Genomic DNA, 11420 nt, shown 5'->3' on the forward strand with positions numbered 1-11420 from the left:
GTATAATCACTAATTGTCACCAGGTGACTAGAAACAATAACTTGTATTTCATCATTTTATTATTGCAATATTATTGTAATACATAACACGATATTAAAAGTGACACACTACGGCCCAACCGTTACACGAAATAGGTGAGCATCACTCCCGAAACATTGCCTCCATGTTGCGCCGTTTCTTTGGAACTGACCCAGTGCCCGATTTGGCCCGGCGTTTCATTCCCGGAATGACGCCCCCATTGGCCGGTCCTTCCAGATCGAACGGATCGTCGAGGGAGGATTGCGTCTTGCGCCTTTTCGCCTCCTTGGTGCGCGTCTTTTTCGCCTCCTTACGGCGTGCGGCCGCCATCGGGAAGTTGATTTTCTCCTGCGCCAGCTCCATCCTACGGTTCGTGCGCTTTCGGCGCAGCGATTCCTCGATCGCGTTCCGCATCTTGTCGTACTGTTCCGCGCCAAGGCGTACGCTGATGTCCTTGCCCACCTTAGCGGCCACCTTGCGCAGCGAAACCTTCGATGGATCATTACCGGACCGTGAGCCGGATATATCCTGAGCGGTCAGCTCCCGGATGGCCGGTATTAGCAAGGAGGGGGCCAATTGTTCCAGCGTGTCCTGCTCCAAGATCGCGACCACCGATGACATCCAGTGTAGTGCGTGCTTGCGCTAATAAGGTTTAAGAGAGAGTAAAGAAGAGTTAGAAAACACACGTTAAGAAAAAACACAAGCTGCCCTAGCCAGTGCTCCAAAATGTTATGAGCATCACGAGATATTCACCAACGAAAACAATGAATATATCCGTGGCAGCTCATTGCAGATACTCAATGAAAGTGGGTCATGATGAAAACACAACCGAACACGACATGCGAGAGCTTAAGTCAACTGCGATACTCAGAATCACAAGCTGAGCTTAATGCTTAATGCAAGCATAATCATGACTCTTTCTGGCTGTGAACAGTGCTGCCAAAATGCCATTGTTTCAGTCACCAACACTCATGACTGAAACGAAGCTCAAATCAGATCACGTACATAACGCAGATGATCCGAGGTGAGACTCAAAAAGTTGTTGGTCCAATCACATGCTTGATGACATTTTGTTTTCCATCCAACTTTTGATCACCAAATTGGTCACGACATTTTCTGTCGATGATAATCACGACATTCTTGAAGTATACTTGGCGTGTAGTCCCAAGCAGCAAAATGAGCACGCTTTCTCACTCTGTCTGCTTTAATTGTCTGTCGGGTGAAACAGAGCGAAAAAACCATGCCCATTTTGTGTCTTGGAACAACTCACACGCACCGCATATTTCCCATAACTATCGGGGTGATCACTGACTGAAAATGTCGCGACCAAGTGACTGACCAAGAGTTGGTTGCACACAATGTCACCAAGCATGGTCGCACCAACTGTTTGAGTCTCACCTCTGATCATCACAGTAGAGTTCGTGAAGCTAACATTATTTTGTTTCTGCCACAATTTGTCATGACTATGTCAGTGACACTTTGCAGAACTGACCACAGTAAAAAAAAGTCATGACATAGTGACTGGCCAACCCTTGGTCGCAAAAATGTCACGAAGCATGCATTGGTCACACCAATCGTTTTGAGTAGCACCTCTGATTATCACAATTGAGTACGTGATGCTGACGTAGATTTTGTTTCAGTCAGATTATTTTAAGACATTGACAGTGACACTTTTGAACCACTGGCCCTAGCACAACCCTTGGAGATGCTTCAGGGGGAAGTGTACGTACCAGTGTAAATATGTGAGGCGTCTTGAAGATTTCGCCCTGCACTACATATCGCACCCGGCGCACCAGCCAGTGCAGATTGATCCTTTTCGATGACGCCTTTTCCTTCTTCTCCAGCGGCACTGCACGCAGAATGTTCGCGATCAGGAACAGCAGCTGCGTGACGAGCCCGGCTGCTTCGTCGTCGCTCTCGCTCACCATCGCACTGTGCGGGGAAAGCTGGGCGCAAAGGTCCAGTGTTAGCGTTTTGCAGTCACGCAGCGGCGACTGGAACAAGAATTGTCTACCGCCCGGGTTGTCGTCACTGTCCAACTCTTCCTCCGCTTCCGGTTCCGCGTCATTGCGCTTGCTGCGTAAACATCGGATGCGCTCGTGGATGGCGTCAAAATCTAGCTCGTTCATAATTTGGTACAGCAGCTTCAGGGCGCCGAATCGTACCCACTGGTGCCCGCTGCTCAGCAGCGACTGGGCGGTGTACGCTAGCGCGTCAATCGTATCGTTGTACTGGGCCGCCGTCAGCATAGCCGGCTGCAGCCGAAGCAACTCCGCGAACACGTTCTGCGTCTGTATGATCAGATGGTCACCGCTCGGATCAGCGGTCAGCAGCGTTACGCTCGGTGCGAGCGGTTTAACGAATTTTCCGTCCGCGCTCAGTGCGGCGCTCGTTGGCGGCACCAGGTTCTGCAACAGCGCGGGCAGCACGTTCGGCAGCCAGGAGCGGATGAAGCGCTCCGTAGGTTGGCTGTGTAGTATGCGCAGCAGCAACTGCGTGCCCAGCTCGCGGTGCTTGAGCAATCGATCGCCGAGCATGTCCTGGATGATCTTCACCAGTGAGCTTTTTTCGCTCGGATCGAGCCTCTTTAGCAGCGTTTCGATGCATTCGGCCACGAGCGTTCGGATGTCGGTGTCGTCCTCGTTGACCAGCCGGACGCCGAGCGCAAAGAACAGCGCACTGTTGTTTTGGTCGATCGTCGACTGCGGGTCGTCGTCAGGAAGCGGAAAAGAAGGGTGTGATTGTGTTAATAGGTTAAATTTTACAATAAGAGGCCAACCAAACAACCTGTGGCTTACCTTGGGCAACTTCTGGAACAGCGTTTTCAGCAGCAGGCAAGCAGATTCACGTCCCGACAGCACTTCGTATTGCAGTTGATCGACAAAGAAAAGCAGATAGTTCTTTACCTTCTTGCTCGTTGGGTAGTTCATGACATATTCTACTATGTTTTGCCGACATTCCGCTCTACAAAAAAACGAAGATGAGTCCAGTTAGAATAAAACAACCCTCTTCGAACACCTGCATACTGCCCACTTACCGCTCTGTATCGCTTTCCGACCGCACGCACATTTCAAACACCTTGCTCATCAGCTGCTGCAGCTCGGGGAAGCTGTAGCGCCGGCCGAGCAGCGAACGCAACAGCACGAACGCAGTCGTTTGGCGACCTCCACCGACCGCCAAATCCTGCTCGATGTACATCACCAGCAGGCGCAGCTGCTCTTCCGTGAAGCTGTACGACGCGTTGGCGTACTTCAGCACGGCGACGATCGCCCGGAAGCTCGCCCGCACCATGCCGATGTTGGGATTGTTCACGTCGAGTGCGACCGTGTTGTAGCGGTGCAGTATGGTGAAGATCGCCGCCACGATCGCGTCGAGCGTTTCGGGCTGCTGGAAACTTTTCAGTGGCCACTCTGTGGCCAACAGTGCGCTAAAGCAGTTGATCGAATGGCAAATGATTTTCGAGTGCTTCGAATCGAGCGATTCCACCAGCGTGGGCACGATCGGATCGATCAGCTGAATCAGAAGCTCTACCTGCTCCGTGTCGCTGCTGCGCGTTCCCACCTGCTTGCGCCGGATGAAGCTTTGCAGCAGCTCTAGACCACACTCCAGGAAGGTGGGATCATTGCCTTCCGTCTTTGCCAGGATCAGATCCAGCGCGCTGGTGGCGGCCGCCGATCCGTACCGCTTCGGTTCGTCCGGAATGATGTAGATGCTGCCCGGTTTCGGCACATTGCCGAGCAGCTTCTTTGCCGCCCGCTTTTTCTCCTCCTCCGACTGCTGCTGCTGCCGCTGCTGGAGGTCCTCCTGCTCTCCGTCCGCACCGGCAACGGCGCATTGGGTGAAGACCTTCCCCGTCACCATACCGTACACGAACACGAGCAGCGCTTCCGGGCTGATCGTTTCGTTCGCTACCAGGCCCTCCGCTATCTGGTGAAAGGCGTCCTGCACCTTGGCCACCGTCTGGTGCGTCCGGTACTTGCTCAGCACGGTGCGGAACGGCACGAACAGGTCGGCCAGCATGCGCTCCTGCACGTGCTTCGCCAGGATGTAGAGCGTTTGGTAGGGCTTGCGGCTCGATTTCGATTCCGGCATGTTGGTCTTCTTCAGCGAACCCGTCTCAATGGTGCTCCCGTTCAGCAGCCCGATCAGCTGGCCGAAAATGTCCTCGGTGCAGATGTGCACCACCGTTTGGAGTATGTTTTCCAGCACCGGCCCGGAGGCGAGATGCTGCTGCGCCCGCTCGACCACCGTGTGGACGGTGAAGGTCAGCACGTGGCGCTGGAATCCGCGCGTCAACATGGCCAGCAGGTTCTGCAGCACGAACGACAGATAGGACGGGCCCAGCTCGAGCGTAATGTGGGCGAGCGTGTTGCGGGCCTGCACGCGGGCCAGCTTTAGCCGCGACTTCAGGAACGTGATCACCTTGATGATCAGCCGGGGCAGATTGAGCTCGATCTCTTTGCGCGGCAGCTTCATGAACAGCTTCACTATCGCGATCGCTATCGGGAGCTTCAGCATTTCCGTGCGCTGCTTTGCGAACCGCGCCTTCCGGTCCATCTGCCCGCCACCACCCGTCGTTACGGGCGCTTCGGTGGCAAAGTTGAACGAGGACAGCAGACTCGGTATGATCGTTTTCGATATGTCGTGCACGATATCGCGCGCCACCCGCAATGCTTCCTCCGGGTCACATCGGGCCGTCGGTTCCACTTCCTCCTCGTCCTCGATCACGCTTTCCGCGTCCTCCTCCTCCTCCTCATCCTCCGATTCCTTGCCATCATCTTCGGCATCTTGCTCTTCGTTTGCATCTTCCTTCGGCTTTTCCTCGCCTTCCGGTGCAGCGGGTGGGGCCGTTTCCTCTGCTTCCTCCACCGATTCATCCTGTAGCAGCAGCTTTTTGTTCATCAATGCGTTAGCGGCAGCACCACCTTTAGCTTCGACCGGATGCTCCGCATCCACAGTCGCCGCCGCGGACAGATCGAAATGAAATGCATCCATTATGCCGATCACGATGCGCAGCAGCTGCTTCTGGTACTCCCACGAGTGCTTCAGCTTGCGCAAGTACTGCTGCAGTACCGTGTGGTAGCCGCGCCAGGGCAGCAGCCGGCACAGGTTGATGATGCAGTTGCCCGCCTCCTCCACCAGATTCGTCTGCTTTTTGTACTCATCGTGGCAGATGTAGTGCGACACGATCGGCAGCAAATAGTTTACGATGGTGCGTGACGTCGGTCCGGCCGCTCCGATTGTGTCCCGGCTGTTGCCGCCGCTGGCCTTTGCCTCGTCGGCCATAGCGGCCAGCTTGGCGGCAAGCCGCTTCATCGCCTTGCGATGCTTGTACGTTTGCAGGTGCGTAATGTTTTCGAAAAAGTCCCGCTCGGCACCGTCGCCCGCGCCCGTAAAATGCCACAGCTCGGCAAACACGCGACACTGCGGGTGTGTCGTTACGCCCGGTTTGCCCACGGTGCGGCTCAGTTCGCCGAGCAGCTGAATCGACTCGTTGCGCCGCTCACCGCCCGCTCCCTTGTGCTTGAAGCCGGCGGCGATGTTGTGCAGGACGATGCGGTCGAGACAGTAGTGCAGCTCGGCGGGCCACTCGTTCGCGGACGCCAGGTGCAGCATCACCTTGCACACGTACTCGCACGCGTTCTGCCGCACGGTAAAGTCTTTCTCGGACTGCAGCACGTGGAAGGCTTGGGAGAGAAACACGATCGCAACGTTGCCCGTCATTCGCTGACCGTCCGGCGCGTCTTCCGACAGCATTTGGTCGATCGATCGGAAGGCCGTCGTACGGGCTACGTTGTCTGGCTGGTCCACCCACCGCCGATCCATTGCGTTCAGCCCATGGACGAGCGTGCTGATTAGCTGCATCTCGGGCGAACGGCAAGCAAGCCGGTCGAATATTTGCAGCAATATCTTTCTCGCTCCTGTAGAATAAAGAAAGCGTTCGAAAACGGGTTAAAATGTATCTTTACGCCTATTTCGGCGCGCTGCAGTGGTAGCGAGTACTTACCGCGATTTTTCACATTCTGAAGCGATAGCGCCAACTGTTTCAGATACTGCAGCGGGTCGTCGATATCGTTTAATAGGCGTGCGATGATAATATGCAAGCGTCTGATATCCTCGCCCGACCGCTCGTCCCCTACCTCGTGCACCTTTCTGGCCAGTATGGGGAACAGCAGGTTCAGCAGCGACACACGATCCTTCTCGATGCGCTCCTCGTCCTTCTGGTCGCTACCGATCATGCCCGATTCGGCCAGCCGTGTTAGAATGAGCAGCAGATCGCTCGAGATCGTCTTTTTGCTCCTGACCTGGTGCCGTATATACTGCAGCAAATCCTGCACGTACGGTATCAGCAACCGGCTTCGATTGCCGACGCGGTCGGAATCTTCCTCCCGGATGCGGCCCTGCTCCTCCGCACTGTTTCGCTCGTCGCCGTCCAGCATGGCGGCGAGTGCGGTAAAGATTTGCTTGCACACGTTGCCTTTTGTCTGCGAACCACGCAACAGACAGATCATTGCATCGAGTGGTGTCATGGACGGTGGTGTTGTTTCGTCGCCCGTCGCCGGTTCACTTTCCCCCTCCGTCTCCGTCTGCCGTTCGACGGGAGGGTGGCGCTGCAGCAGGACGTACAGGCGTTCACTTTGGCTCCACATTAGCAGCAGCTTGAGCAGCGGCGTCGGCGTGTGAATACTATCGCTCGGCAGTAGCTGCAGCTGTGGCCACACGTGAACGTGCAGGACGGCGTCCAGCTCGTCGTTCGTCCACTGGTAGCTCGCATCGTACTGGTCGAACAGGTCCACCAGCGCTACCAGTGCTTGATTTTTATACTTTTTGTAAATGCTGTGATCGAGCGGCAGCAGCAGTGCATCGAAACATATTTTCAAATGCATAAGCTTAGCGGCGTACGAAGCCTTCTTCATGGGTGCAATTTCCGTTTGCAGGGCGGCCAGGAAGTTGAGCAGCGTTTTCACCCTGACAGGCGGCACTGTAGGAACCAGCTCAACACCCTCCGCAAGGGCGGCCGTAATGCAGCGTACCGTTTCCAGCGGAGTGGTCTTCAACTGTGCCAGATAGGGCGCAAACCAACGTTCGAGCAGCAGGTCTAGCTCTTCGATGCGCAGGCGCCCGATAAACGTGAGCAGGGTCGCTTTATGCTGCCCTCCCGGTCCACCATTGCCAAGGTTCTGTTTGATCTTGCCATCCAACACCTTCAGCACCAGCTGCACCACCATTGGCCGGTGCTCCTCCGCCACCTTCGTGCGTCCGCTGGCACTGGTGAAGCCACCGTCCTCCTGCTCGTCCTCCTGCTCGTCCGACGTCACGAACACGGACAGCAGCGCTTGCTTCAGCGTCTTCTCGCTCGTCAGCCGGCTGATAAAGTCTTTGTACGGCGTGAGCTGCGACCCGCCGAGCGTAAATATACCGTTCAGCGCCACCTTCTGGATTTCCTCGTTACGGCTGCTGACAAGCGTTTCGTACGTCTCGTACAGCCGATCGGCATGCTTGCGCACCGACTTCGACGTAAGCTCGGTGCATATTTTCAGATAGCACAGCAGCACCTGATGTATGCCAGAGCCGGCGGATTTGCTGCTTTTACGCTTGATTTCGCGCGCCCGTTTGTAGGACTGGTCCGGTGCTTCCTCCTCCGCGTCGATGTTGGCGTCGCGTGTTTTGCCATGCTCGAGAAAGGCAAAGAACCGCTCCGCGATGCGGTCCCCCTTTGAGCGGCAAAACGTGGAACAGCGGTGCAGCATGCGGAGCTGCTGTATGCGCACGTTCATGAAGTCAATGTGTGGTTTTTTGGGGAAGAATTCCACCACCTTCGAAAACAGTGCATTCGCCCGCTTCTGCTGCTCGTTCTCTTCCTCTTGCTCTTCCTCCTCCTGCTCACTGTCGCTGCCAGTTTCACCGTTCGAATCGTCATTATCATTGCCCGATCCATCAGCACCCGTTTCATCGTGTTTTACTGTCGCCTCCGAGGATTCTGGACTTCCAATCTCTTCGTGGGCCTTCTGCTCTTCGGCCATCTTTAGCATCGTATCGAACACTTTCCAAAACAGTTCCTCGTCCGCTTTGACGCCATTGTCCGCGTACGACTGCACGATCGTGCCGGCCGGTTCCCACAGCAGCTTGAAATTGACGGCAAACACGGACAGCATGTACCGAATCACCGTTTCCGTCCATTCGTTGCGCGCCACTTCGGCCGCCTGGTTGCAGAGCTGACTTTCGTACGCTAGATTCTGGAACAGAATCACTTGCTGGCGGTAGGTTTGAATCTGCGGCTCGATACATTCGATCTGGGCCAGCGTACCGTACAATGGGCCGGTGCTGCCGGCCAGCTCAGGAAGCTCGGCGAAAAAGGCCATTATAGCGCTTGCCAACCGTCGCACGCTGCTGTCGTAGGATGCCATGAGCGGGTGTATGACGGGCTGGACCCGCTTGAAGCGCGCGTAGGTGATGCCATTTTTGCGCTGGTTAGCAATGTGAACGAGCAGCAGATGGACGCTGTTGAGCAGCAGGCACTCGCGCTTGGTTACTATCGGCAGCAGGCACTCCAGCAGATCGAAGTACGCCTTGCCTTCCATCTCCTGCAGGTGGACGACCGTTTCCACCGCAACGGCCACTAGTTCCACCATTCTATCCGCCGCATCGGACAGTTGACCCGACTGGAGCGATTCTGCGGCATGCCGGACAAACTCCAGGATGGCATTGTTGGCTACGGTTTTGGGCCGAAAATTGCTCAGATGGGGTAGAACGATTAAAGCGCTCAAATAAACATCGCTACTATCCAGCACCTCCACTGGGCTGACTGTTATGGCCTTTTTCATGCAGGCCTCCAGGTTTCCCCCGGCCACGACGTTTATCGGGAATGGTTTCCAGTTTTCCAGCTCCAACCCATTGCCACAGAGTGGTGTTTTCTTTAGCAGCAGCGCGGCCAAAAAGCTCAACCGTTCATCGTCCAGCTCCAGCTCAAGTCGCTTCACAAAGTTGGGCCATATGAGAGCTTCAAACATTGGGCAGAGTACCGTGGCGTCGATGAAACGGTCGTACAGTGGACGGTGATCGAGCAGGAGCACGTTCATCGTTAATCGACTCGCCTCCAGCTGCGTCAGCGGCAGATGCTTCGAGCGCAGCAACACTATAATGTGTTTCACGATTGTTTCCTTGTACTCGATGGTCGGTGAGGTGAAGCAGGTTAGTAGACGGATCAGCTGGGACACGGTGGGCGACAGTGCGTCTCCCAACAGTCGCCCATACTGATGCTCCAGCACAATTCCGTTCAGCTGCAGCAGCCGGGTCAAATATTGTACGACCTTTCCTTCATCCTGCTCTACCATCGCTGAGCTCGCTTCCTTCGAGACAGTCTTCTTCGTTTCCCCTTGAGCTTCGAACGTCGCCAAACATCCATCGATGGTGCTGCGCATCGTTTCCCAGAACACGTGAATGTCCTCCGGCTGGATGCGTTCCACTATATCGGTCACCGTTTGGGTCAGTATGTCCTGCAGGTGATCCGCCTCCGTCTCTTCCAGCTGCTGCAGAATGCTGTACAGCTGCAGCAACGTTTGCTTTGCCGTCGCGTGGAATTGCTCCTGCACACCGTGCAGCAGCTCGAACAGCAGCCGCCCGCAGGCGAACGTGTACGCCTCGTTCTGCATTTGCCATTTCAGCATCAGCCGTATGAACGCTCCCTTGTCTTTCAGGTCGCGCGCCAAATACCCGAGACATTCCGTTGCAAAGTCTATCGCGTGCGGTGGGCTTCTCGTTTCGTCCAGCAAAGGCAACAGCCGGTTAAAGGTGAGCGAGAAATCGCTTCGCAGGAAGCTGCGCAGCGTTTTGAACAAGTGCGCCAGGCACAGCAACGTCCACTCGACCCGATCCGCGCTGTCGGAGTGCAGAAACGGTACAATCACCTCGAACAGCCCGGTAAAGTACGGTCGAAACTCTTTCCGCATATCCTTCGCCAGTGCAACCACCAGCTCGAGCAGCGGTTCCAGCGCATCGTCGGTGGCTTTCGACAGACAGCTGGACAGGTGCTTGACGATGGCCTCTTTGTGGAACAGCAGCATCGGCAGCGTGGCCGTCTCCTTGAAGCCCCGCTGGTAGCCGGTGTACTCGTCGGTGAGATTTTGCAGGGACCATTTCACTAGCGCCTGCTGGAAGAAGGTACCGTCCTCGGTTTCAGGCAGCTCATAGTCAGTCTCCACGCGGTACAGTGCCCCGCGGCGCACATCGATTTCGTTGATGCGCTCTCGGAACGATTTAAAGCTAAACGCGTTCGAAGCCTTATGCTTCAACGGTCGATTTTTCATGTTTTCCGTCGAGAGTAACCACTAGCTTTGCAAAACACCACGAACACGCCGAAATTATCACATGAAACCGGGTGCCTACGCGCACGTGTTGGATACAAACAATAACATTCAGCTGTCAGTACGCACAAGGTGCATAGAACATTAATGTGAGGTATACTTTTGATGTCATAGTCCGATGAAAATACTATTTATATTAAAAGGGAATGTTATTTTCAAATCTATCCCAATATATCCGTTAGACGATCATCTACGATATTTGTTTATTAGTCCGAATCCGACTCCGGCAGAATGGAACCACTAGATCCGCCCGGAGTCGGAGTCGTCCGGAGTCGCCCGGAGTCGAAGTCGTCCGGAGTTATCTGGAGTCGCCCGGAGTTGAAGTCGTCCGGAGTTGTCTGGTGTCGCCTGGAGTCGTTCGGAGTCGGAGTCGTCGGAGTCGTCCAGAGTCGTTCGGAATCGGAATTTGTCGGAGTCAACAGGAGCCGGTTAATGTGCTTGTTGTTGTGGGCAGCCGTGCCGACCCCTGGACTTGCCGTGGTAGTTGTGCTACCACTGGTCAATGTCCAGGGGACGACAGTGTGTCACGCACACTGTCGTACGCACACTAAGCGCGGGCCGCTTAGTGTGTGTTGTGCGCTCGGACAAGCAGGTGTTGCGAGCAGCCGGTCGAGCAGGGCTCCCGGCAGGGCACGGTACGGCTGGCGCGCGGCCGAGTATTTTAATGTGTATTGTGCTTGTGAGTTTATACTTATTATGTGTACTGTAATTTTGTATGTAATACAGGGTTTCCCACGATTTATTGGTTGGTTCCCACGATTTATTGGTGCGTTCCCACGATTTTTTGGTCATTTCCCATAATTTTTTGGTAGCAACCCACGATTTATTGGTCGGTTCCCAAATATTATTGGTCGGTTCCCAAATATTATTGGTCGTTTCCCAAATATTATTGGTCGGTATTATATTATATTATATTTGGGAACCGACCAATAATATTTGGGAAACGACCAATAATATTTGGGAACCGACCAATAATATTTGGGAACCGACCAATAAATCGTGGGTTGCTACCAAAAAATTATGGGAAATGACCAAAAA

The 11420-nt window shown here is 54.7% G+C and overlaps 1 protein-coding gene across 1 annotated transcript; it reads right to left on the minus strand.

Moving 5' to 3' along the window:
• Positions 1-41: 41 nt before the first annotated feature.
• Positions 42-10439, minus strand: LOC120953672 (small subunit processome component 20 homolog). Its single transcript, XM_040373827.2, has 5 exons — positions 6026-10439; positions 3056-5939; positions 2817-2982; positions 1749-2720; positions 42-660 (listed from the first exon to the last, which is right to left on the minus strand). Exons 1-5 carry the CDS (start codon positions 10323-10325, stop codon positions 142-144), a joined length of 8841 nt encoding a protein of 2946 aa, XP_040229761.2. The 5' UTR covers positions 10326-10439; the 3' UTR covers positions 42-141.
• Positions 10440-11420: the final 981 nt, after the last annotated feature.

This window comes from Anopheles coluzzii, chromosome 2, assembly GCF_943734685.1.
Source record: "Anopheles coluzzii chromosome 2, AcolN3, whole genome shotgun sequence".
Classification (NCBI taxonomy): domain Eukaryota; kingdom Metazoa; phylum Arthropoda; class Insecta; order Diptera; family Culicidae; genus Anopheles; species Anopheles coluzzii.